The following is a 25,495-nucleotide window of genomic DNA, read 5'->3' on the forward strand; positions in this document are numbered from 1 at the left end:
GCCTTCATCAAACCACTCACCTTTCTGCTCCTTCTCGTCCTCTCCTCTCTCTTCTTCGCCTTTCTCTCCATCTCTCACGCCCCCCTCGCAAGTGCCCTCTCGATCAACCGCCCGTGCATACTCGCTATCTCGGGCACGATCAGACTCTCGATCTCGACCGACGGCTCGCCGACGCCGCCGTCTGCGCTCTTCTCCTCAACTAGCTGTTGCTGCGATGCCGAGTCCATGTAGACGTCTGCGGGTGTTTGTTGGCCGTTTTGGCTCTGGCTCACACTCTGACGCTCGCTTTCGCTCGCCCGCCACGCCGCCTTGCCAACCAGCGACTCGATCCCCGACGCGCTGCGCGCGCGCCGGCTGCGCGGGACACGAATCCACTTCTCCCTGGTGCGCGCGTCGTCCTTTGCAGCGTGGTCCTGCTCCTCCTCGGCGCTCACAAACACCACCTCCCATTTGCGCGTGCTCAGCAGGTTGCCGATGACGAGGTGGTGGTGGTAGCGGCGCAGCGCGTACACGGCCTTGCGCACCAGCATGGCGGGATCCGTCTCGAGCTTGAACGACACGATCATGGCGTCGGGCGCCCAGCCGTCGACGAGCTGCTTCAGGAACTTGGGGACCGGCTCCAGGTCGATGATGAGCGACTTGCCCTGCGTGCGGGCGGCGGGCGGCGGCTTGGACGGGCCGTTGGACGACGACGACGCGGTGGATTGCGATTGCGAAAACTCCTCGGCCGACTGGATCTTGTGCTCGACCATGCGGTCCTTGGGGACGAAGAAGTCGGACACGGCGGCCGCGAGGTAGAACAGCGCGTTGGCACCCAGCGGGCGCATCAGCTTGGCCACCTCGCGCAGCTCCCATAGGTAGTCGGTGATGCTGACGAAGCTGAGGATGAGCAGCGTGTTGGCGCGCTTGACCTCGCTGTACTGCCGCAGCACGCGCAGCATCTTGGCCTGGTGCACGGCGTCGACGACGACCGTCCCCGTCGCGGGATCCTCGGCCATGAAGTCCAGAAACGACCGCTTGTCGTGGCTGTAGTGCCGGCTGTACGGCAGCAGGCTGAACTGCCGGTGCAGGTAAATCACCGCGTACCCTTGCGACAGGAAGTACTCGGCCGACGTCGCGCCCCGCGTGCCGGCGCTGAAGTTGTCGATGAAGCGCACCGTCTGCTCCTCCAGCGGCACCGTCGTGCCGCCCGACGTCACCAACGCGACGCGCCGTCCTTCGGCGGCGTGGCGCTCGACAAAGGCGCGCGCGAGCGTGAGGTGGTTTGATAGGTTGGCGGGCGGCGGGTTGCTGCTGAAGTACTGCGACTCTGCGGCCGCCGGGGTGGGCGAGGGCGTTGGCTGCTCCATTCTTTCTGTTGCTCGCGTTTGCTTGAGTTTTGGCGTCGTTGTTGTTGTCTCAATGCTGGCGGGCTGGGTCGTGGCTGGGTGCCCTGGTGGGAACCGGCCGGTGGAGTCGTGTCGGCAATGCGACCGGGCCGGGGTTTAGACGCTAAACGGGCAGCGGCCGGGCCCGGGAAATGGAAGGCATTTGATAGGACGGAATGCATTCCCGAGACGACGTGGATGGTGTTGTTGGAAGTTTCACGATGCATTCGCTTCCTTCGCAAACGACTGAGGGTGGATGGGCTGGCTGTCATTCGTTTGCATGCTGTCCGTTGCAGCCCGAGCTTAATTCGCAGGATTGAGCGATGGGAGCTCGGCTGCGACGGAATGCTCCAAAATGGTTCACGGTGATTTGCGGTTGGAAGAACCAAGCTTTCGATTCGATCGTAGATGGCCGTTGAGTGAGTGTAGGGGTGGCTTCAATTGCACTTGGTCTGCTGCTACCAGCGGTCAGTTTCCACAACGGAAAGAGTCTTGGCTGACAGAACACAGTGATGAAAAACTCTTGATGCAGTAAATGTGCAACATGATGAAGAAGGGTGATTGCCTGCAATGGTGTTGAGGTCCCGGTCATGTGATGTGGCAAACTAAACCGTCCCGTCTGGCAGATCGGATCTGGGTCCGGGCGAGAAAGCCCTCCAATGTTTCCAACAGCATAACACACAAACGGCAACTCTTTCGCCACATGCAGCTTCCTATGCTTCATGCAAACGACCATCTTTTAGAATGCCATCCAGTTCGTTGTTCTTTGTCGCGGCATCTCAGCCATGGCCGCTCCAAGCCCAGTCCGGAGCACCGCCCGCGTCCCCGTGCCACCAACCTGAGCCTCCTCTTACAGCTCGCATATCCCACAGCAGGTCCGAACATCTGATTGCTCTCGATGACTTGCATTTGTCCCGACTCTTTTGCCCAATGGCGGCGGGAATTCTTTGCTACAGTGTTTGATCCCCGTGGCACCACGTGAGCACCCAGATCCACATCTCCATGTTGTTGTTCTTCAGGGCTTGCCTGCCTTCTGCAGACTCTGCCCGGACGGCCCTGATGCCAGGTCGTCTCTTCCACCGCAGTCAACCTCACCATCGGCCTGGAGGTTGACCGGCCCCCGGCCAACAACTTCCATCTCACTGACCGTCGACCTGGATCGGTCTCGCCTGGCCGCTGGCATGCAAAAGGTGAGATGGCAGAATGCGACGATCCAGAGAAGCAACTCACAGTACCCTCCTGAGCAGGGCGGCTATCCGACTCTTCGACCGCGACGCCAGACAGTCACCATCCGGCAGTGAAGACTTTTTCGAGAGTCTGGCCGACCTCCTTCACCTCGACCTAGCACCACCATCCGACCTCCCCGGCCCGCCAGCATGAGCCAAGTTAGCAATGAGAGCCCGTCGTCTCTAAACATGGGTCCGCCATCAACCAACACCACGGCTGCCAAAGTCGCAATACCCCCTTTGCGTCACCGCATCCACACGCCCCCTATCGCGACCGACAAGAAGCGGACCGCCAAGGCATGCGCTGAGTGCCGCTCGCGAAAGATCAAATGCAGCGGGCGGCAGCCGACGTGTGACCACTGTGACCAGCTCCAAATCTCTTGCGTCTACAACGACGGAAAGCGAGAGCGTCACAAAAAGTGAGAGGGAGATGCCCATAACCTGGCCTCCATCGAGGCTGACGCTCCCAGGGGCCTAGAGCGCGGTGACCGCATGCTGCAGCTCATCCGTGACATCTCTGCAACCGTCCATCTACCTGCAGACATTCGCTCGAGGATATTGACGCTCGAGTCAGAGGTAGAGTGTTGCCCCGCTGCAGAAATCGGTGGGGACTCGTCAGATTCTACGACAAGGTGTTCGAAGCAGCACTAACCAGTTGCTACTCAGGTCCCGGATGATGCTCTTTCCCTGGCCTCGACGGCCTCGCAGAAACGCTTCCTCGCAGTTGGCGCCACTGCCAGCAACAAGCGTCCGCGCTCACACTCACCCGGCGTTGAACGGACTGGGAACCCAGACGCCGCGATGTCTGCCGATGTGGGTTCTCAGAGGTCCGTCGACCTCGTTGGCGAAGACCTGACGCAGGATGAACAGGCACGCGCCACCGGCTTCGTTGGCAAAGTATCCGACGTTGCTTGGGCTCAGAGCCTCGCACACGTGCAGAATTCGCATATCAGGGATGACTGTGACGGCCAATCAGTCTTTGGCATGGCGGGAGACACTGAGCGGGCGGAGCTGGACCGTCTGAATGCGACCAGACGTCGTCATGCGCCCGACAACGGCCCTCGAGACAAGGTTTCGGACTACAACTACCATGTCGACCAAGAAGACGTCTTGCTGCTGTCCAACGTCGACAAGGATGAACTCCCGACTGCCGAGATGGCAACCAACATTTGCGAGTGCTACATGGAAAACGTTCAGGGCATGTTTCCGGCGCTGAGCAAGCCCGACTTTATGGGCCAGTTCAGAATGTATTTGGTCTCGCGCAATCCCGAGAGCCTGCCGGCCAAGTGGCGTGCCATTTTGAATCTCGTCTTTGCCGTCGGAGCCAGATTTTCACACCTCAGCGAGGCGCCTTGGAGGAGTGACGAACGGGACCACCTCATATACTACACGCGTGCGCGGCATCTTGGGTTCAACGGGGAGACTCTGCTAGAGCACCCCGACCTTCAGGGCATCCAGGTGCTTGCCCTGATTTCGTTTTACTACTTGGCCATTGGCCAGGTAAGCCGGTACTCTTTCCCCAAAGTTGTCGCGTCATTGTTCCTGACCTTGGTACAGAGCATGGATCATGATTGGCTCTGCTTGTCGCCACGCCGTCGCACTTGGTATGCACCTACGAACCGAGACGCCTTCGATCCCGCATGCGCAAAAAGAAAAGCGAGTCCGCGTGTGGTGGTCCCTCCACCGGCTTGACCACGTCCTCTGTGAAATCACCGGGCGCCCGCCAGCCATCAACCACCTCTTCGCCTCCGTCCCCGTTCCCGCCCCGCTCGATGAAGATAACGTGTCGCCGGCTTTGGATAGAATGAATCTTGATGGAAGGGTAAAGAGGGATGTTGTCACAGAAAACAAAGACGCCTCCATGACCATTTGCTTTCGTCACCACGTATTGCTTGGTTTGATTGCTCAAAGAGTCATTGTCACTTTGTACTCTGCCGAAACCGTGACTGCATCCTGGGAAGCGGCCCGCAACTCCATCACCGGGTTCAGCGAGGAGATTGACCAGTGGTATCTGAACCTGCCGCTTCAATTCAAGTTTGGCCATGGCTCGGCGCCGCCGACTCGCGAGCGCACGCTTCTCGGTTTCTCCTTCTACGGCACCAAGATTCTGCTCAATCGTCCATGTCTATGTCGCATCGACCTGCGCATCCGAAATACTGGGGAGCGTTCGAAGGCGGTCAATGATGAGAGGTCGCGCGAGTGCATCAGGGCAGCCAGAAGCATGGCCAACCTGCTCCCAAACGACGCGGAACCCAATGTGCTATGGCTGTACTGCAACGGGCCATGGTGGTGCATCGTCCACCATCTCATGCAAGCCATCACCGTCTGTATGCTGGAGCTCGCCTTTGGAATGTACCACATGTCGGAACACAAGGCCAACCGCGACGCGATCCTGCCCGTGCTGTACAAGCTCATTCGGTGGATGGAGAAGATGGCAGACATGGGCAACGCCACTGCCCGCGGGGCGTGCAAGCAGATTCGCGAGCAGTTCAAGGGCTTTGCGTCGTACAAAGACGACCAGATCCAGGCCTTTGCCAGGAAAGTCTTTTCCAAGCAGCCGTCGTCACGTCCTGGAGGCGCGTCGCCGCTTGGAACGTCCCGGCCGTCGCCGTGGCAGAGCCAGACTCCGGACTTTTTCATGGCAGCAGAATCGGCCGACTACTTTGGACAGTTCCATCGCGACAACTACGGCGTGTCACTGAATCAAGCGATGCAAGCGCACCACATGGGTGGGCAGCGCCCTCACTTGGGCCGCGCTCCATTGAGCAACACTACCAACTTTCCCCCTGGCGCGACAACGAGCTCCTTTGGCGCCGGGCCCGGCGAGCCGTGGGAGACTAATCCAGACCCGACGTGGAGCAATCTCATGTGGCAGACCTCGCATGACCAATTCAACCCCTTTTCGAATTTGGCTAGCGGACCGCTGTTGGCGCAGCAGCAGCAGCGGCGACAGCAGCAGCAAACGATGGACAGCGCCGGTGCTCTACCATCTGAGCACCCCCATCACCAACAGTACGGAGCAGCCGTGCACGTTGTCTCCGGACAGGGAATGGCGATGGCGGCGTTTGCGCAGGATCTCGATGGATGGCCGCCGCAGGGACAACAACAACAGCAGCAGCACATGACTCACACCGACCAGCTCCCCTATAATGCCTTTTCCGACCAGGTGGACTTGGATTATCACTACGACGCCTCGTCCTCGATGACCGACGGCTATGAGACGGCTAATGTGGCGTTGGAGGAGCACACGCAGGGCATGGGGCGCACGCGCGACCCTCTGGATGGGCAGCAACAGAGATACCGTAATTGAATTGGGCCGTAGTTGTGGTTGGAGAAAAGCAGTGTGGATGTGGGTGAGGAAGTGAAGAAGGAGATGGGAATTTGATGGTTGGCTGATTACTCCTCGCCATCATCGCTGTTTTCAAGGCCATCATTGCATTTCAGGGTGGCCATGAATTCAGAATCCGTCAACCCAATACAACCCAGTGTTCCGACTGGTCGGATTGATCGGCGAAAATTGACGGGCTACTTAGTTGGGGTCTTTCTTTTTTGGTGTTGAGCTGCAGGCAGGCCTGGCTGTAGCTACGTCTGAAATGGCCGTTTGCACGATGACTTCCTTACATAGAGGGGTTCCTCTTGGGAGTAAGAGCAATAGGAGTAGGTAGAGGCTTCATGTGCTAGTGTAGGATTAGGCGTAACATCACGGCCGATTTTGACGTTGGATTGACTGGAAAACTGGCGGGGATGTGTTGATTCAGTTTACCACAACGTGTATCCTCTCTCCTTTGTTAACCCAATATCCTTTTTGGATTAAGTGCGTCAACTTAGCATAGTAGCGGCCGTGGTTGAATTTTAATCGGATTGACGCCTGTCTTACATCGTTGTGTCATTATTGAATGTGTATATATCAAGGAGGCAAGCTCAAGTAGAGGTCTCTGTTAGGAGTAAGAGTAGCAGGTGGTGTTTTTCAGGGGTTGTGGGTTTTTGGGGAAATATTCAATCACTCCCGGACGGCATAAAAAACTAAGCAATTATGTCAACGCAACGCAATTGACTTGTCAAATTGACCAATTGAATCAACTCAACTCCATTGCGTTGCCGACCATACTGATTTGCTATATCTACGCAGCCCTTTGTGTCCCGGATGCTACTTGGGTTTGCTATTCTGTTGTCTTGTCGTCCTTTCTACTCAAGCCGTTGACGTATAACTGTCTAGCCTGTTCCTTCCCGTCATGTAACCACATGTGTTTTCACTCGACGCGCGACGGATTTATCTGGTGGCATCCGGACCATCGGCCCAAGATGAGGTGGAGTTGGATCGAATGGAACGGCATCGGACCGGGCCTCATTCCAGCTTCTTGGTCGACAACTCGGAGAAGACGGTAAACAGCATGTGGTTTTTGGGTTGTGTACGTACAAGCAGCCATCCATAATGCATTTTTATTTCTACACGGCCAGATAGACAGTGACCTCCGCAGGTTTGCTGTTCATCAACTTATTTACGCGGCTTTGTTGCCTGTTCCTGTCCTTCCTCCTCTTCTTCTCCTTTCGACCCCCGCACCCACTCATCCATCCCATCGCATCCCACCACACCGTCGAAGCCCGATTGGCCGCTTTCGTGATCTTTGCATTGGCATTGGCCTTCAACACACTGCAAGCAACTCACACGCGTGGCACCCGCCTGCTGAAGGTTACTTTTGCGGCGGCTGGTCTGCTGCTGCTACTGCTGCTGCTGGTGGATCGCTACCTGCCAGTTGATTTCTGTAAGACTGCAGTGGACTGCGGCGGACTGAGCTGGACTGAACGAGGCAATGAGAGCATCGGGGAAGCGGAGCAGGGCAGAGATAGGGGGCGAGGCTGATGGCAGACGGATGGACAAACAGACAGAGCGCAACCGACAGCGTTGCAATTTCGTATATCCCCCTTTCCCCATCCTATCTTTCTTTTCTTGTCCCTTTTGCCCCTTCGTCATGCTCCTTCACCTCGATTCTCGTCAAACACAAGCATTTCGAAGCCTCCTTTTCCGTTGTGGTAGGCTGACTGGGCCGGTGAGGATGGACGATAAGAGCAGCAGGGAAGGGGAGGTGAAGGGGAGAGATTCTGGCGGGTAACGAACAACAACCTCTTGATGTTGTGCTATCCCTCCCTACCTCTCTTCCTTCTCTACCATCTGACCCTCTTTCTCTCTCTCCCATTCAATCCTCTTCCCCCCTCAGCCTCTCCCAGCACGACGCAAAGGAAACAAGTCAAAATCCTCCGTCGTAGACTGACTGGCCAACATCCCAGTCCAGCATCTCATCGTCACAGCACCCACACATTCGCAGAGATGGCGCAATCCATACGGCATCTGGCGGGTCGGCTCGTCTTTTCTTTTTCGGCCTAGCGCAAGTCTCTTGGGGGTTCTTGAAGGCATGCCATCCCACATTCACTCTATTCGTCTCGTGTCGACTCTTTTCGATTCATCTCGCATTTCTCCCGTCTTCTTGTTTGCCACTTGAGCGGCTTTGCGTTGCGTTGCGGCAGAAGCAGGAAGACTCCGTCTGGCTTTTGCGCCACTGTCGCGGGTCCGCTTATCTGTGAGCCGCTCTTCCGTGCATGCGGCGCTGTTTTCCGTCGCTGTTGCCCGAACGTATGACGGGGTATGTAAGGCGGTTAATCGTTCGCTTTCACGTTTAAGCTTTGTCGTTATAGTCGTCCCATGACCAGTTGCCGGCCACGTGCGGTTTCGATGCGATGACATTGGTGCAAAGTCCAGTCCAGTCCAGAGGAAGGAAAGGATGAAAAGTGATGATAAGAAAGGTGAGGGAGGCTTGGGGTGATTGGGTCTGCTTGGGCGATGATGCGCTGGCGCGCTGGCCTGGTAGATCGGGGAGACATGCTGGCTAGCAGGCAGACTAGCAAGCAGACAGACAGGCATCCCACCCCTTCACGAGCCCAGCCCAGCCCAACTAACTGCCAACAGCAGCACCAAGGAACACAGCCAAACGATGGCCAGCAATCCATCTCACGGTCCCGACCCACCGACCAGCACATCGCCATCAGCATCTCGCGCCGCAGTGCCGAGCAGCCCAGCGCCCTCGTCATGGTGGCCCGGCGTCACCTCCTGGTGGTGATGGCTAGCCATCTGGGCCTGGGCGTGCGCGTGTGCTGACTGCGGTCCGTACGCGTCGGACGGCGTACTCCAGCCCCACGCGTCTTCGAGCTGCGAGCGCGCTTCTTGAACTGGCCACCCGTGGAGCCGATGCACGCGCGTCAACAGGTCGTGCAGTGCCCGCTGGTGCGGCGGGTGCGTGAAGCGGTCGCCGCCTGTGAGGCATGAGTGCGTCAGTGGGTTGGGTAGGGTTGGAAGAGAGAAAGGATAAGGGGGTAAGAGCGGGACAGAGCAACAGGTTGGCATCGCAAGAAAATCGAAGAAAGAAGAAGAAGAGTTGAGGAACCGTTGCAAGAGGAAGAGTGACGGTTGAGAAGCGGGAGAAAGAAAGAAGTACGAAAAGCAGGAGGGAGAAGAGAAACAAAACTGAACAAAGACACGGACTTACACATGGATATGGCAACCAGCGCGATGATGTTGGCCGGTCCGTGGTCCAGATGACTATTGGCGATGCTGCAAAGCGTGCGCACGTCGCGGCGCAGTTTCTTGTCGACAGTGGCGACGCTGGCTTTGCGGCTGGGACCCAGCTTTGGGATCGACGGGTCGTGGACGAGGAGGACCAACCGCGACAAGATGTTGTAGCCATAACCGAGGACTGCTTGGCGTATCAGCGCTGATGAGTAAGAGGACATGCTCGTGTTCGGGTACAATGCGAGAAGTACTCATGAAATAAGTGACGACATGCGGCTAGAAGGGGAAGTTTAGTCCGACATCAGACTACTCACCTTGCCAGTTGCCCATGACCCGCAACTCTGGAAACACTGGTTCTGGCGGCTGCTCCGCCTCATCCAGTCCAGGTACGCGTCCAAAAAAGGGATCAAAAGATCTTGGTCTCACTCGATTCCACGCCGCGTTGTCTTCGATTAGCTTGCTCCATCGTTCTCGCCCCCTTGCTCTTGCACCCTCGACTACACGACTGGCTCCACCCCCGCCGCCACCCCCAAACGCAAAGGCCAAAGCATCCCCACAGTGAGCTATGGCGCGCTGGGCCCATACCCACTCGGGAGCCTCGCACCAGTCGTGGGCCTCGTCAAAGCCGCACATGCGCGCGGACAGCGTAATGGGGCGGTGCGTCTGCAAAGACATGTAAATCTCCTGGCGAAAGGCAATCCAGTAGGCCGCCTGGCGGAGACCGCGTGGGACGGGCGCGACGGGCGTCTTGTTGGCGGCGAGCTGCTCCTGAGCGGCGCGAATCAGGGCCGCAGTGCCGGTCAGGTGGCCGTGCGAATCGGAGCCGACAATGTCGACTGTGGCGGGCCATGAGTTTGGGAATGCTGGTGGTGATGGTGAGCAACGTACCGTCCATTTCCTCTAGCATACGCAGGAGGATTGTTGCCGTCAGGAGGCTGTCATCGAGGGCGGCATCCTCATTGCTTAGGGCGGGGATGAGGTGGTCTAGACATGCCGAGTAGTACTGATCAGCGACGAGGGGATCGTAGCCGTGTGTGTATGCCAAATGCCGGGCAGAGAGGGCAAAGATGGCATTGGCCAGCGTGCTGCTAGTGCGGGAGCGCTGTGGAACGTCGAATCTGAAATACGGATAAGGCGAGGTAAAGTCCAGCTACAGTCTGGGTCAGCCGCGTCTGGAGAATTCTGGGTCGGGATATTCATTCCATTCGTGGGGAAGAGGGACTGACTCACGAAACAAGATACGACGTCAATGTAGTGCCGCATTAGGAAAGCTTCGCCCTCGGCATTGAGCGGCCATTCGGCGCCCACCTTTCTCGATTGCGAACGAGGTTGGATATTGACCTGGGGACTGTTTTCCAACAGAGGCGGAGGTGGCATAGAATTGGGCGTGACGATGTTGTACTGCTCCGAGGGATGCGCTGATTGGGCGGACGGACTGGCCGTCAGCACCGTTCCTTGAGAAGGCGACGAGGCGGTCATGGACGGCAAGGCCACATCCATGTGCGACACGACGCTGGCCAGAGGAACTCGATTACTAGGAGGCGTTGCGGAGTGGATGTCCGGGAAGGTGGATCCGAGAGCATGGCCGCTTGAACCTGCATCATTGGAGTACTCCTGGAGAAGTTCCTCTGTCTCATTTACAAAGTCGACTGGAGAAAGTTGCCAGTTAGCGGGACCTGTGAACGTCGGGATGACGTACTCTGCGGAGGGATTGGAAGCCATCTTTGGTCTTTCAGGGGCCGTGGGGGCGCGTTGAAATGCCGCCAGCGACGTCGTGGCTCTCGAACGCATTGCTGGTCAGCTTGTTCACAACGCGAACAGCGTGGGCGCTTTTCGTCACCTGCGGGTAGCCGTTAGACGGAGGAGCACCAGCCAATGACGCACGTACACTTGTGGTGGCGAGTCCGGCAACTGATGCTGATTTGCATATTAGTCGCTGCGGCCAAAACGAGCAGTCTCTCTGTCGGGCAACCCACCAAGACATGTTCAGTAGCTACGGTTCCATCGCGGAGAGTAACAATAGCGCGGAGGATTTGGCCTATGGACGGTCGGACATTTCCAAGAAGGACGACGTTGGTGAATTGGGCGTGGGCTGAGTTGCTGTTTTTAATCGGATCAAGGCAGCCCCACCCGTGCTTAGTGCGGGGAGAGCTCCACACCCAAAGAGGTAGCCTTGCGCTGCCCGCACGCCGCATCTGGTTCGGCGCTCCGCCACGTAGCGGGTCGCTTTTGCGGGGTGAGCCAAGCCCCCGGCGGAGCTTTTGCCTCGAATCGTTTTGATGCGGCAACACGTCCGCACCACCTCGAGAGCTGTGATGCAACCGGATTGAGCCAAGGAACAATATAAAAATCGAGCAGAAGAATATCCTAGACGAGCCATTGTCAGTTTTCAGATTTACGACGTACACCAACAATGCCTCACGCTGCATCTCCCGAAGTTGAATCAAGCTGGCCCGGCGCCAAACTCTTTGTCAATGATGGCCCCTTGGAAGCCTCAGAAGTCGCCCCCTTGAAAAAGTCATACCCCTCAGAGCCCATTGAAGAGCTTCGGAAAAGGTACAATGAGGATGGCTACATCTTCATGAAGGGCCTCATTCCTCGGGAAGACGTCTTGAAGGCTCGGGAAAGCTACTTCAAGGGGCTCGCACCCAGCGGTGTCCTCAAGCCTGGAACCAAGCCCGTCGAGGGCATCTTTGACGACGCCAAGGATCGCCTCAACTACCCGGGCATTGGGGCGGGTGCCGCTTCAGGCAACGGCCGTCCAGGCGGCGAGTCGGCCGAAGTTTTTGTTGATCTGGCGTTGAAGCAGCACACTGAGCCGTGGTATTGCGAGGAGTTTTCCAAACACCCGGCACTGTATGACTTTATCAGCAAGTTGACGGGGTGGGGCAACGACACTCTGTCGCTCAAGCGGACGCTGCTTCGGAACAACACGCCGGGGAACAAGGCCATTGGCGTGCATTACGACCAAATCTTCCTCCGCTACGGCGAGCCGACTTCTGTGACGGCGTGGGTCCCCATGGGCGATGTCAGCGTCCAGGGCGGCGGATTGATTTACATGGAAGACGGTAAGTCGCTGCTCCCATCTCCCGTGCTTGTCTGACGTCTTAGGCCACAATGTCGGACAACGAATCGAAAACGAGTTCACCGAAAAGGCCAAGGAAAACGGCCTCACTGAAGAAGAGGCCAAGTACGCCTTCAACAGGAACATGATGTCGACCGGATTCCTGGCCGAAGGTCCAGCTGGCTTTGGTCGTGAACACGGCGCAAGGTGGCTGCTGACCGACTACGAGGCGGGCGATGCTGTGCTCCACCAACCGCATTCTGTACGTGTGCCTGTGGGGTTGCCGTTCGTTTTGCTGACCATGCGTCTAGATCCACGCCTCGACCATCAACCACGACCCGCAAAACAAAATTCGCGTGGGAACTGACCTGCGATTTGTCAACTCGGCGCGTCCCTATGACAAGGTATGTGGCCAAAAGCGTGCGATTCAAGGCTCAACCTGATGAAGTTTGACAGAGGTGGACCAACTATTTCCAATTCAACGACGGCGTTTGACGACGTGACGGATTTTTCCTTTTCCGATTCTTCGTTTGGGCACATGACGCTTGGGTCACGAAATTTTGCAAATTACAAGAGGCGATATCATGAGGGTGCTCGGAAGATCCGTAGTAGACGGCCGAAGAGCGTGCGACCGGATTCTTGCTCTGTGGTTGTCATAGCGCACGCAGAAAGTTTGAACAGAGCTTCGAGAATGCTTGACACTTCAAGTAGGCCTGTGCGCCTCGTGGGCGGAGTGACGAAAGTTCTTTCGCGCATCGTCGGGCGCGTCCGCTTTAGTTAGATTGTTGAATAATACACTTTGGATTTCTTCCTTTCCGTGTTTGGTGGTGGAAACAAGGCTGCTTTCGATAGTCATCTATCTGCAGTCTGGCCAAGATGTCCCGTGACCGAAGGAGAGGTCAAAAATAGAAGCGATAAAGACTTGCGAGAGTTGCGAAAGCGAAAAACTCCAATTTGAGTGAGCGCCATTCAACCTTGCGAAAGAGGTGACCCGGAAAACTACAAGACGTCTGCGCAGCAATCAGCGCAACAGCAAACAGCGCGGGCGCGAGCGGCAAACGCGATGACAAGAGGGTGGAGAAGTTTCGCTTGGCGGCAGTTTGGGAGGGTCAACAATATATTGTAAAAGCCGACGAACAAACAAGGCGGGATCGAGTGTGGTGTTGATTGGGAGCGGCTATGCCCGCCCGCGACAGCACGGTGGGCGGACGAGCACCCAGCCACGTGACCGACCGCTTGCGGACTAGTCCGAGTCGGGCAGTCACCTAGCGGCTGCATGGGCGCAAGCTTCCCGGTCATCGACGTTGGGTCGCTGCGAACCCAAAGGAACAAGCGCCCATTTGCGCGCGGCACCAGCCAAAGCCTTTCTGTCTTTTCACTTCGCCCGCGCGGCCGCGTGAGGCCACATGCTCTGTCTCCTTTCTTGAAAGCGGGGGCGTCTGAGTCGAGGTGCTGAGGTCGATTTCACGGCCTGCCCAAGCTCTTGCCGTATCAAGGGTCTTTCCGGTTTCAACTTCGGCTGGTGCGCGGCACACTCTCGTGGGCTTCTCATCTCGAGCGTAAATGTGTTGAACGTTCACAAGACCGGCAGACGGACCTGATGGCGGCAGGGTCCCCCTGGATCGTCAGCCCTAGCCGTCGTTGATGCCCCACATCAATCTCGACTGGGCAGGCAGACCTTGTCCATTCAGTAATCTAAAATTTAAGAGTTCAAAGGCCATTCTCACTAGATTAAGACAATCGACGCTGAAGATCAGTCCCCAAAGGTCCTTTCACTGGCAGCAAAAATAGCAATGTTTATGAAGATATTCAAATTGATTTCTCGAGCATAGTAGCAACGAAGAATTGTCTAACACGCCATTACTACCGCCATGTGTTTCGAAGTGGGCGACTGGTCAAAGAACAAAAAGGGAGTTTCGCAAGACCGTCCGAAATGCAACCCTTAGTTCTTCGAACCAGATCCAGAGCCAGAGCCAGAGCCAGAGTCAGAGCCCTTCTTGGGGTTGGACGGATCCGTGGGGTAACGGGCGGATGGCGGGCCAACGCGCCATTCAACGTCGACAGCCTGGATACCGTTGTACTCATTGTCGTCGTCGCAGGCCATGACACCCTTCTCGTTGACGAGCTGCTTGTAGCTGCCCGAAACTGAGACATAGCCTTGCTGAGAGTGCAGATTGGCCGAGTCCTCAAGCAAGTTCGAGACATCCAGGTTACCAATAGCAGCGCGCTGGTCCTTGGCTCTGGCAAAGAAAGCGACTGGAAGAGTCAGTAATAGATCAGGCCTAATGCGTCAGAGAAACACTGACCGGTCTTGTAGCGGACAATCTCACGGCCCTCGGTGGGTATCTCCCATCTGTGCGAGCCCTTTGCAACGCTTGCGGCGAGCGCCAAAGCATCCTCCTTGGTGGGCAACTTCGTCCCCTTGCTCGTATCAATCGGGACCGGGTCGAACGAAGAACTACCGCAAAGGTTCTTCCCTTCCGTTTCGCCACCAGGGCCGGGGCGGCCGGCGCGGTCATTCGGTCTACCACCGGGCGAGACCGGATTGCCTTGAGAGTCCTGACCGCCTCCTCCAGAAGTACTCGCAAGACTGACGGATTGCTGATTGTTTTGCTTGTTCTTACGAGCTGCGGGGCCGAGGGCCTCTCCTGCCAGAGCGGAGACAGGCAGCAGCGAGGCGATGAAGAGGATGTCGAAACGCATGTTGAAGAATTGGCGTTCTGGTTATTGGATCTTTTTTGTAGAAGCGAGTGATGCTGATGTGACGGACTGAGAGATCTAGTCAGGGCAGACGCAACGTATATATACTCGCAAAGGCTAACCATAGACGCAGTGACTTGCCAAATATCAAATTAGAAACCATCAATCAATACTGGCAGTCAGTCGCCGTGGTCGAGAGCCAAGGCGTGAAGAACGTTATGCTTCCGAGTTTCTAAACGCTGTCAAGGTTTAGCTCCTTGCAAGCGACAGGCAGCATCGCTGCCGCGCGCCGGCATCTCGCAGCGGACCTGGCCACTAGAACACCGCCCGAAAGTCGGTAGCAATTCTTTAGACTTCGTCTTCTGGCCTTGTCTCATTTTCCACGGAGTCTGGCGGAAGCATGTTCAGGCCACCCCATCGATTTAGCCTGTCCTTTTCGTTGGCCTATTCAGCCTCAACCAAGCACCAAGGTACCAAAGTATTTTTCTGCGTCTTGTTGGCCTACTCGACTGGCCGAAGAGAAAGTAACGGTGTTGTGATGAGCTTGGACGCCACACCTCGGCTGCCCATGGCCTATTTGGTTATGCATTCTTTGCAGCGAAGTGCTTCGACCGTCGGTGGAAATTGGTCGCGATGCCGACTGCAAACGCATTTGCCGCTGCGACATGAACACCTCAATACCGGTAGGGCTCGCGGGACGCTGCGGCACCTGCCGCCTACGCAGCAGTCGTGGGGCCACTTTTCTTCCGTGGCAATGCCTCCGCCCCTTGGTGAGGAGAGAGAGCAGCAACAAGGTACGCGGCCAAGCCGGGAAAGCAGCTAGTAGGCACGTATTTGCTGGCTTATTTTTGGACTGCCACGATGCCCCTGACTGATGCTGGCTGTACCGGCGATCCGAATCGTACTCTAGAAGAAATCTTATTTGCGTCGGGCTGGGCCAGCGCTTCGTAAGTAAGTATGCAATACACTGCGCCTCTCCTAGGCCCGCACATGGCAATCCTCGGCGAAGGATATTGAAGTCTGTGCCGTCATCACATCAGGCTTGGACAGTCTTGTCCATCGAATTGGTTGCTTCATCCCCTTGCCTTCTGCGAGGACGGGAATATCGTCCAGGGATTGTCGACAACAGATGGTCCAGCTTAGTCTTGCATCGAACGAGGGGTCGGCTTCTCCGCATATTCCGGTCAACAGCCACGGAGATGGACTGTCACGAGGCCGCAACCATCGCCTGAATGAAGCATCTGGCTGGTAAATCCACGAGCGTCTCGGTGCGGCTATGTGCGCGCCGATGCTCCGCAATACACGTTGGTTTGACGCCGCTTCTGCCGCTGGTGGACCCGTGCTTACGGCTTGCCGTTGCCGTGGGACATATTGAATTCTCGCGGCTGGTGATGCAGTCTGACATCGGGTAAATATTTCGATTATGTTTACTCACGGCTCGAGCCTTGACCGGAGACTGTTTTCAGTTTCGAGTACGTGATTGCTTCAGTTCCAGTGGACCAAAGACTCGTACTGCGTACCGAAAGCGTCCACGGGAATGGGTGATTATTTTGGGTTTCTGTCGACATGAAGACTTCGGTCCGCACAAAGACTCAACCGCCAAAAGCATGGTAGGTTTGACGCGTGCTATGGCAAGATACGGTTGAGCGGAGATGCAAGATTATACCGTCTATTGACTCTTCCCATTTGCCTAGAGTCTGTCAGCGACTTTGGTGTAGCTGTTGCGAGACTGTGACTGTTGAGGCGCATTTCATCATCTTGGAGTTTCGACTCACCATCGTTGGCGACGTGACGGAAATTGTCCGCTCTCTCTTATCAAAGTTGTGAGCAAACCTTTGGCTTCCTGGAATGCATGCTGGTTGGGCGAGAAGTCGATCACTCCTAACTGACTTTCCTTTGTTCGCTGCGTGCTCTCTGTATCGTGCGTCGACTTGGTTGCGCCACCAAGGGGGAATTCCAGGAAACCTCCATTGCGCAAATTCTCTGCACGAGTAGGCTCCTTGTCGCAACAAACGGGCAGGCGAGAGCATAAAACGACGTTCAACGTCATGAAAGTTCCCGGTCGCGCCCCATCTTCGGTGGAAATGACAGCCCTAATAGAAATCTTCTAGAATCCCACTGGCGTCTTTCGCCCAAAAGACCCTTTTTCGCGTTCAGTGATCGGCTATCACCGCATGCGGCCGAGATGACCTGCCAATCTCTTGGTCGAATGGTGGGAATCCAATTTTGTTAAGCTTGTGCCACCACGCCGCGAGGCCAAGAGCGTGGGAGGACCTGCCTCCGGTCACGTCAAGTTCCGCGCAGACAGAGACTATCCACCAGCACGCGTCTTCGTCTTGCAGTTTGGCCAACGACCAAGCCCGGCGGCGCCTGGTCGCTGATGAGGCGTTGAAGTCAAGTCGTTGGTCGGCTGCATGCGGCAGAGAGGCGCCACATCACCAAAATAACTTGAGCCACACGAGCTGTCGACAATTTTGAGTTGCTCTGCTCGCAGGACTGGGAAATGCTGAAAGTAGCATATTCCGCTCCGTTTTTAGACTATTGACGGGGCAATGTTGCTTCTGGCAAATTTTCCTGCTGTGGTTGCGTTAGCAGCAAGACATCGAACGTGAGCGCCTCGAATCCCTCGCCTCGCGCCCTGAATGACAGAACGATCCTTGGCCGCTACCACAAGCGCGCTAGCCTGATCCGTTCGCATATCTCGGCATCTCAGCTCCTCCAGTGGAAGGTGATTGTGTCAACACTCGCAGTGGACGATGAGAGGCAAGTCTGGCTCGGCTGGTCCTGTGGGGTCCATGAGCGGAACCAAGGTAGCCAGTGTTGATGATGAAGACCAGGCGGACAGGTCCTCCGACTGTCCCTACGTTTCACGTTCGATACTTCCTTCTCCGCTCGCTGAATCGTTGGAGTGAGTGGGCTTTACTTCATCATGCACGTTGCCCTGCTGTGGCTTTCTGTGTCGATACTTCAACCACTGTCGGTCTCGGCTACGTCTGCAAGCTCGACACTGGGCGCAAATTCGACCGATCCTCTGAGCACTCTTCTGTCGATACCAGAATGTGGTGTAGGTAGCTGCAGCTCCGTCGAAGCTCTGGCTAATGAACTGCAGCAATCGTGTGTCATTCGAGGCGTGGACTTGAAAACAGACTGCCAATTGACGAACGCAACATGTCTCTGTGCATCGAAACCTCTCGAAGAGTGGCTGGTTGACTGTTTGATGGCAAACTGCAGTGTCAAAGATGCCCTGAGTGAGCGCCTACAACGAGGACATCGAGGCTCATCCTGACATTGCGCAGTGACCAAACGTATCACGGCTAAGATCTGTGACTTGCCAGTCAGGGATATTGGGTACATAATGAGTTGGACCGGTGGTGTCGGCGGGCTCGTAGCCACAGTGATGGTGGCATTGCGGGTTCTTTACCGCATGCCATTTCTGGGAGGAAGCTTCTGGCTGGACGACCTGTTTGTCCTGTTTCTTCTCGTAAGTTGGACCGACGCAGAGGATGACTGACAACTCACATGCTACCAGTTCTCCCTGATCCCGCTCTCCATCCTTTCATTCTGCAGTGAGTTCATCCAATCTTTCCCATCGCAGCGACTCACGAGGATGCAGTCAACCACTTTGGTCTCGGCCGCGACATTTGGACCGTCTCGTTCGCCCACATCACCGATGTGCTCCACATAACGTATTGGGTCGAAATCCTCTACACGCTGTGCCTGTACTTTGTCAAGACCTCCATCCTGCTCTTCTACCTGCGAATATTTCCGGACGAGCGCTTCAGGCGATGGCTGTACCTGAGCCTCTTGCTGTGCTTCTTGCATGGCGCCGGCTTTGGGTTGGCGGTCGTGTTTCAATGCTGGCCAATCAGTCATTCGTGGACTGGCTGGACGCGGGAAGAAAAGGGAAAATGCATCAACGTCAACGTCATGTTCATGGTGAGCGCGTACGTGCACATTTTCCTTGATCTGCTGGTCCTGATGCTGCCACTGCAGCAGCTGGCCCAGCTGACACTGAACCGATGGAGGCGGGCTCGGGTCATGTTCATGTTTTTGGTTGGATCGTTGTGAGTGGCCCTCCTTTTTGCCTAGTGGCAGACACTGACAGGGCGCCAGCGCAACTGTCGCCTCCTGCATTCGCATCAAACACATGAAGGTCCTCGGTCGGTCCCACAATCCAACTTGGGACTATGTCCCCGTCGGCTATTGGTCAACCATTGAAGTAGACACAGCCACCGCCTGCGCCTGTCTTCCCGCCGTGCGCGCCCTCATCTACAAGGTGTTCTTCCCACAAAGTATGAGCGACACACCCGAGGAGATGGACAGGTCGAGGTATACCATGCCCGGCTTGCCTCGGAGCGATGGGATGGACGGGAAGCGAGCAGCCGCAAACGACAGGAGGGATACGTGCACGGAGATGGGAGTAGAGTTTTGCGAGAGAAAGGGCAACAGAGAAGACGAAGGCGAGACACAGACGCAAGTCCAGCGGGTGGTAATACGGCGAAAGAGCGACGAGAGGAGCGAGGCGGCAATCTTGCCAGTGGAAGAAGACTTTGATGAGGAGCGCAGCGACAAGTCGTCCTGTTGGGGAGCAGCCGAGGGAAGCAACCGGTAGGGCGCGAGGAGCAGTGTGGCGAGCATTTGCCGGTTGCATACATACACATCTCAAGCTGTGAGGCTGTCCACTTTTTTTGACTCGTGGCATGGTGATGGATAGCCTTGCAGCTGTCGTATCAGTTCTCGTCGGGGAAACTTTTGGCGCTTAACTCAAAGTCTCCTGGAGAATGGCCGAAATAGGATCCGAAATGGCGAAGCAGCACTGTTCCCATTCGCGCGGTCCGCGATTGTCGTCACGTCGGTCTCGGGTTGTCGCGTCGTCCGGATGGTGCAGTCTGTCGAGCAGTTGCGCAGAGTGTCGTCGGATAAGTCCCGTCGTATTCGCGTGGTGGAGGTGGCAGTGGGCGCTTGGGCACTGCAGGTCGTCGCAGACAGATGACGTCAAACCAACATCCAACCTCACAACACCGAAAACGACGACAACAGCTTCTCCATCTCTCGCGACGACGACTGCTGGTCGCCGGGGCCGCATTGGGGCTCCCTCCCGATGGCCGCTCCGGATCTGTCCGCCCAGGCCGGCCGCCGACGCCAGATCGATCTGAGGCTTGCTGAGGCTTGTCTCCATTCAGCAGCCCTCGTCCCTTGCCAACCAAAGTCATGACGCACATCAGACCTCCAAGCTCGGCTGCTCGCCCTCACGCCAGTCTGCCCTCGTGCTGTAACCCTCCTCCCTGACAGCCGTCACTGTCGAGCTCTGCAACAAACGCGTCTTTGTCTTACGCGCATGAAACGACAGACCAGGTCGCTGCTACCCACCACCATGGCCAAGGACGGGAGGAAGAAGGTGTTGGTCGTAGGCGCTGGTGCTGCAGGTCAGTCAATCCTTGAGCGCGTAAACTCTCCGCTGACGGCTGCTTGACAGGCATGGCCTGCGCACACCACCTCGCCGAGCATCGCGACAAGTTTGACGTGACCCTCATCGACAGCGTCGACTACTGCGGCGGACAAGCCTTTTCCATTCCTCTGGACAAGAACAAACATGGCGCGAGCTGGCTCAACCAAGGCGTACAAGGCGGCAGCTACATTTTCCACCACACAATGACCATGTTTGCACGCCAGGGCTACCAGGCGAATCCGGTCAAGCTGCAGGTGTCGTTTGGGAAGGACGACACCTTTTGGACCAACGTGTACCCCACGAAGCTCATTGAGAAACACCAAAAAGAGGTGCAACGGTTCTTCAAGATGCTTGGGATCATCCGGGCTTTGGAGGTCTTTTTCGTGCTCTTGCCCATCAAGTATCTCTTGAAAATCTTTCGTTTCTCCTACGAATTCGCCAACGTCGTGGCCCTTCCAATGGTGGCGCTTTTCCTCGGCACTGGCAACCACACCCCCGAAGTACCCAGCATAATTCTTGAGCGACTTTGCACCAGTCCGACTTATGGAATGTGGTATCCGCCAGACAAACACAGCATCATTAGCAATCTTCCGCCCATGGTAGTGTTTCCGAACTTTGGCGAGTTTTACGACAGCTGGCGCAAAAGCTTGGAGGCGAGAGGGGCGACTGTAAGACTCTCGACGGAGCTGGTCGAGGTGGTGAAGAGGGATAAAAAGGGCGTCAAGGTGCGGCTGATGAAGCGGACACCAGCACCAGATGGCCACAATCCAGCCAGCGCCGAAGCACCAGAAGACCCCAGCAGCAACGCCGATGCCGATGCGCCCAAGGAGGAGGAGGATTATGACGAGATTGTCATCTGCACTCTGTATGTTCCCAGCTCTCAGAAATGAATGTAGCTAACAGCATAGCGCCGACACCACCAAACGCTTACTTGGCAAGACGGCCTCTTTGCGCGAGCGCTTCGTCCTTGGTTCTGCCAAATTTGCCGACGACATCACCATTACACACAACGACGCAGACTACATGCGCAAGTACTACCAAACCTCCTACGACCCGTCAACCGCCGTGCGCACTTTGGCTGGCACCGACCAGTCCTCACGCGTCGACTTTGCCGCCTCCAACTTTCGACCAATGTATCTCATCAAGTCGTACCCAGCAGACGTGTCCAAGATTGAAATGTGCTTCGACTGCACCCACTATCAGGCGCAATTCCCACCATCAACGCCGTATTCCTCGCACGTCTTTCAAACCATTTTCCTCAATAACGACCGCGACCGAGGCCTGTGGACGGACAACGAGATTGATCCGAGCAAGATCATCCGCAAGGACTGGTGGCACCAGCTCTGCCACGGCTGGACGCACTACGCGCGCGTAGTCTCTTGGCTGTGGGCACTGCAAGGGCGTTGCCGTACGCGCTTCGCCGGGTCCTGGACGCTCGTCAACGCCCACGAGACGGCTGTCATTTCGGGCATTGCTGCGGCGGTTGACCTTGGCGCCGCGTACCCAGAGGACCTCGAACGCGACAGGTTTGCTTTGCTGGCCTTCCGCTGCTACTACGCGCTCGTGTATGGCAAGTGGTATCGCCGGAAAGCCAAGAAGCAGGGCGAGGGCGAGCAGTGGGCTAGTGGCGTGTACGGCAGCGTCTACAAGGGTCCGGGTGTCGTGGAAGAGGAGCGGAAGATTTGGCGGAGTGAAGTCGACAGCGGGCGCAGTTTGAGCGAGGAAGAGGTGGGTAGGATCCTGGGCTCCGACAAACCTGCGGAGCAAGCGGAGCCGACGGGAGATGCCGAGCCCGTCTTGCCCGAGGCACCTGTGCAAAGTTCCCATACGAACGGCCACGGGCTTGGAAATGGCCATGGCAAGGCTGAACTTGTACTCGGCAAAAGTAACGGCCAAAGCGAGAACCCGAAAAAGGACAGCGCCCAATACCAAGAGCGTGACGCGGTCTTTGGCAAAACAAATGGGTTGAACCTCAACGGCACAAAGACTCAGCAGACTCGGCCAAGCGCTCCCGTTGAGCAGTGGAGCTTCTACGGCACCGACGAGTGATCGCGATCCCATCGGAGGAGATTGATGAAGTTGGTTGAGCATTTACAGGGTGTTTATTACGTACCTATTTCATTTTCTCCAAACTTTAATCTGTCGTCCCAGATGTTCCCGTTCAGCCGAATTGTTTTCCGCAGCAGGCAACCAACTTCATCTTCGGTCGATGCGCCGGGGCCTCGGGGCCTCGGGGACTCGGGGCACCGGGACCTCGAGACCTCGGGGCCAGACATCCATGGAACCGAAGCCAACACGGTCGAAGAAGCCCGTCAGCTATGGCAATGGAAAATCATCGACTCGCTTTTCTCTCCAACCTCGAATGTATGCGGCGGGGTCGTACACTCGTGTCCGAAGCTCTTTTATTCGCGTTTCCCATGCTCTATACAGGCGCCTGGATCTACTTCATGTTTTGATAATCTGGATTTGCCACGAAAGATCTCGATGAAGTCTGCGAGACTGACTGCGCAAGAAGAAGCTGAACAAAGCGGACGAAGAAATGAAAGACTCACCGAACCAGTGTACTTGAGGCAAAGCTCAACGGTGATCGATCCAGTCGAAATTGTCGCGCGAGGTCAGCTCTGGAGTTTGTTATCCGACTGATCCAAAGGCGCGAAAGACGAGCAAACTGGTGTTGAAAGAGAGTGCAACACGGGTTCAGTCATGATGGCCGACTGGAACGAGACGCAGCGTTGCAATCCTTTGACCTACACGTCAGTGTTTTCCGATTCCCTTGGCCCAAAAAGCAGAATAGGCGTGATGGACGACTTCAAGGCAAGCACGTGAAAGAAATGCTCATCCGGACAGCCCTGCAGCCTCTGCCTGATAGACCGAGCGACGGTGCCTCATGTCCCCGACTGCAGTTAACATACGTACCTTGAAACTCCGAGCTCCAAAACTCCGACCAAGCTCCTGACGTGTTGAAAGCCAATCGAATGATAGACCCCAATTGACCAAGCAGGCCGCTGAGCAAAATGTTTGCGAAAGGCCGAGCAATTTGATACCGTGGTGCCTCAGCGGCTGCTTTATGCAAGCGCGCTTTGCTTTGGCAAGCCGATGCAAGACTCGGTGAGAAATGCATGCGGCTCATGTCGCTGAAACGCGGTTTGGGGGTCGAGCTCCGCGTTTCTTACAGTCCGGCGTGCTCTGAACAAGCAGGCGCTCGGAGCTTAAGAAGAGCGTTTGTGTTGCTGGGAGCGGCCCCCAAATCCATCGTCACCCAAACCCCTCGGACTTCGGTCTCGGTCTGCTCTGCTCCCTTCTTGCATCCATCCCTGCCTGGCATTCCGCGGAGGCTCCGCGGAGCACAACGTCGACCTCCTACCAAACATTTATATTTGCGCCACCATGTGTTCACTTCATGCTGTCACGCCCTTCTCTTTGTCTCCCATGGCATCAAAGTCACATCATCTCAAAATGGCTGCACGACCGCTTTTTGCTTCACGCGTCACCAAAGTCGCCGCCACGTCCGCCGCAGCCAGCGCCGGCTTTTTTGCATTTAACCGATACTCCACGCGAACGGTTTACGCAGAGTCTACCTCGGAGCCGCAGAAGACTTTTGCCAGCGGCTTCAAGTTTACGTCGTTGCGGCTGCACAGCAGCGAGGATATCAGCACGGATCTCAAGCGGCTGCGTTTCGAGCTCCCGGATCCACAGGCGCAGAGCGGCATGAAATTGACGTGTGAGTTTAGCATGCAACGTTGAATCTTGGAATACTTGCTGATTTACAATACAGCATCATTGGCGACAGTAATCAGACGGCCAGGCGGAATCCTACCCATGTTCCGCGAATACACGCCGGTCAACGATCCCACCGACGCCGGCTTCATCGACCTAGTCGTAAAAAAGTACCCCAACGGACAACTCAGCTCGCACCTGCACGCGCTCTCGCCAGGGCAGACGCAGCTCTTCGCCGGCCCGCTGACGCGCTACCAATGGAAACCCAACAAGCACCCACACGTCGCCATGATCGCCGGCGGCACCGGCATCTGCCCCATGTACCAACTACTCCACGGCATCTTCAAGAACCCGGCCGACACGACCAAAGTCACGCTCGTGTGGGGCGTCAATCACGACGCGGAGATTTTCTTGAAAGACGAGCTGGATGCGCTGCAGCGCCGCTTCCCGGATCGCCTGAACGTCGTGTATGCTGTCAGTAATCCGGCGCCTGGCTCGCCGCATGCTAAGGGCCGCGTTACGAAGGAGCTGCTGGAGAAGGCGAATCTGGGCGCGCCGGATAAGTCGACGCAGCTCTTTTTGTGCGGACCGCCGGGCATGGAGGCTGCGGTGGCTGGGAGCTGGAATTTTGGCTCCAAGGATGGCATTTTGAGGGAGTTGGGTTATGTGAAGAGTCAGGTGGAGCGGCTTTGAAAGAATCGGTCGTCGTTGAGGGGATTGCGAAGTTGGATTTTCGATGCTGAGAGGCGTGGCGGAAAGGCGCGTGAGGAAGAGATGGTTGGTCAGGTCAGATCATATCGAGCGGCAGGTATAGCCGCTCGTGGTTGGGGCTGCAACGTGCCCGCTCGTCTTTGAGGCCGATTCTGTGCTCAAAGCAGCAGAAGTCGTGGGCGAAATACCAGCCGAGAGCCCAGGTTCTCTAGGGCAGAGCTCCTGTGATAGGCTCTTCATTTTCCTCTCACATCGAACGGCGTTTTGGGGCCAAGGGCAAGACCCGGTGGAGTTACACGGTTTGGACAGTCAAGTCGAGTTGGATTAGAGGTAGTGCTCCCTTTTGGCAGTAATGAAGACGACGAGGTAAACTTACCTACCATACTCCCGGGTCCGTGAGGTGATTCTGTCTCCCTGCCTCTCTCCGCGCAGCCCTCAGGCAAAAGGCAAAAAGAGAACAAACAAATATCGTCAGGCCTCGCCCGGAATCGAACAGAAGGCAGCTGTTGTAGATTCTAAGCGAGTTAATAGATAACGCCATTCCTCAAGATACGTCGACCGTCGGACGCATCCTGGTTCCGGTGCTAGATGATCTCGCTTTAGTAAATTATATGGCCGCCATTTTTGGACTTTGGAGGATGATGGATCTTTGGGGTCTTGTGTCGTTTTCCCCCTGTGATCTGTGCTGAACTTGGAATT

General features: G+C 56.3%; 8 protein-coding genes across 8 annotated transcripts; 5 read left to right on the forward strand and 3 right to left on the reverse strand.

Moving 5' to 3' along the window:
• Window positions 1-74: 74 nt before the first annotated feature.
• Window positions 75-1,349, reverse strand: J3D65DRAFT_645991 (phosphopantothenate-cysteine ligase; the record flags this gene model as incomplete). Its single annotated transcript, XM_066802248.1, has 3 exons — window positions 75-188; window positions 273-381; window positions 418-1,349. The coding sequence occupies 3 exons, from the start codon at window positions 1,347-1,349 to the stop codon at window positions 75-77; spliced, it is 1,155 nt and encodes a 384-aa protein (XP_066655465.1).
• Window positions 1,350-2,743: 1,394 nt separating this feature from the next.
• On the forward strand, window positions 2,744-5,903 carry J3D65DRAFT_667980 (fungal-specific transcription factor domain-containing protein; the record flags this gene model as incomplete). The annotated part of the gene is made up of 4 exons (XM_066803073.1): window positions 2,744-3,012; window positions 3,064-3,169; window positions 3,260-4,101; window positions 4,151-5,903. 4 exons carry the CDS (start codon window positions 2,744-2,746, stop codon window positions 5,901-5,903), a joined length of 2,970 nt encoding a protein of 989 aa, XP_066655466.1.
• Window positions 5,904-8,597: 2,694 nt separating this feature from the next.
• Window positions 8,598-10,946, reverse strand: J3D65DRAFT_667981 (uncharacterized protein; the record flags this gene model as incomplete). Its single annotated transcript, XM_066803074.1, has 5 exons — window positions 8,598-8,899; window positions 9,133-9,339; window positions 9,470-9,991; window positions 10,044-10,305; window positions 10,386-10,946. The coding sequence occupies 5 exons, from the start codon at window positions 10,944-10,946 to the stop codon at window positions 8,598-8,600; spliced, it is 1,854 nt and encodes a 617-aa protein (XP_066655467.1).
• Window positions 10,947-11,326: 380 nt separating this feature from the next.
• J3D65DRAFT_625141 (phytanoyl-CoA hydroxylase) lies at window positions 11,327-13,027 on the forward strand. Its single transcript, XM_066800311.1, has 4 exons — window positions 11,327-12,223; window positions 12,267-12,481; window positions 12,531-12,623; window positions 12,676-13,027. The coding sequence occupies exons 1-4, from the start codon at window positions 11,569-11,571 to the stop codon at window positions 12,712-12,714; spliced, it is 1,002 nt and encodes a 333-aa protein (XP_066655468.1). The 5' UTR covers window positions 11,327-11,568; the 3' UTR covers window positions 12,715-13,027.
• Window positions 13,028-14,161: 1,134 nt separating this feature from the next.
• J3D65DRAFT_667983 (uncharacterized protein) lies at window positions 14,162-14,922 on the reverse strand (the record flags this gene model as incomplete). The annotated part of the gene is made up of 2 exons (XM_066803075.1): window positions 14,162-14,475; window positions 14,526-14,922. The coding sequence occupies 2 exons, from the start codon at window positions 14,920-14,922 to the stop codon at window positions 14,162-14,164; spliced, it is 711 nt and encodes a 236-aa protein (XP_066655469.1).
• Window positions 14,923-17,674: 2,752 nt separating this feature from the next.
• On the forward strand, window positions 17,675-19,928 carry J3D65DRAFT_625146 (uncharacterized protein). Its single transcript, XM_066800312.1, has 6 exons — window positions 17,675-17,983; window positions 18,029-18,167; window positions 18,216-18,400; window positions 18,449-18,485; window positions 18,533-18,983; window positions 19,033-19,928. The coding sequence occupies exons 1-6, from the start codon at window positions 17,849-17,851 to the stop codon at window positions 19,529-19,531; spliced, it is 1,446 nt and encodes a 481-aa protein (XP_066655470.1). The 5' UTR covers window positions 17,675-17,848; the 3' UTR covers window positions 19,532-19,928.
• Window positions 19,929-20,293: 365 nt separating this feature from the next.
• On the forward strand, window positions 20,294-22,417 carry J3D65DRAFT_645993 (uncharacterized protein; the record flags this gene model as incomplete). The annotated part of the gene is made up of 4 exons (XM_066802249.1): window positions 20,294-20,345; window positions 20,396-21,233; window positions 21,277-22,063; window positions 22,097-22,417. 4 exons carry the CDS (start codon window positions 20,294-20,296, stop codon window positions 22,415-22,417), a joined length of 1,998 nt encoding a protein of 665 aa, XP_066655471.1.
• Window positions 22,418-23,824: 1,407 nt separating this feature from the next.
• Window positions 23,825-24,778, forward strand: J3D65DRAFT_667986 (ferredoxin reductase-like protein; the record flags this gene model as incomplete). Its single annotated transcript, XM_066803076.1, has 2 exons — window positions 23,825-24,089; window positions 24,144-24,778. The coding sequence occupies 2 exons, from the start codon at window positions 23,825-23,827 to the stop codon at window positions 24,776-24,778; spliced, it is 900 nt and encodes a 299-aa protein (XP_066655472.1).
• Window positions 24,779-25,495: the final 717 nt, after the last annotated feature.

Source organism: Phyllosticta citribraziliensis (genome assembly GCF_038025025.1).
Source record: "Phyllosticta citribraziliensis strain CPC 17464 chromosome Unknown J3D65scaffold_6, whole genome shotgun sequence".
In the NCBI taxonomy this organism is placed as follows: domain Eukaryota; kingdom Fungi; phylum Ascomycota; class Dothideomycetes; order Botryosphaeriales; family Phyllostictaceae; genus Phyllosticta; species Phyllosticta citribraziliensis.

Bases quoted from the DNA above. Each gene is read 5' to 3' on its own strand.
- J3D65DRAFT_625141 (XM_066800311.1), top strand. From the start codon at position 11,569: ATGCCTCACGCTGCATCTCCCGAAGTTGAATCAAGCTGGCCCGGCGCC. The intron at 12,224-12,266 runs GTAAGTCGCTGC...CTGACGTCTTAG, and splicing joins ATTGATTTACATGGAAGACG to GCCACAATGTCGGACAACGA. The intron at 12,482-12,530 runs GTACGTGTGCCT...CCATGCGTCTAG, and splicing joins TGCTCCACCAACCGCATTCT to ATCCACGCCTCGACCATCAA.
- J3D65DRAFT_625146 (XM_066800312.1), top strand. From the start codon at position 17,849: ATGCACGTTGCCCTGCTGTGGCTTTCTGTGTCGATACTTCAACCACTG. The intron at 17,984-18,028 runs GTAGGTAGCTGC...AATGAACTGCAG, and splicing joins TGTCGATACCAGAATGTGGT to CAATCGTGTGTCATTCGAGG. The intron at 18,168-18,215 runs GTGAGCGCCTAC...GACATTGCGCAG, and splicing joins CAGTGTCAAAGATGCCCTGA to TGACCAAACGTATCACGGCT.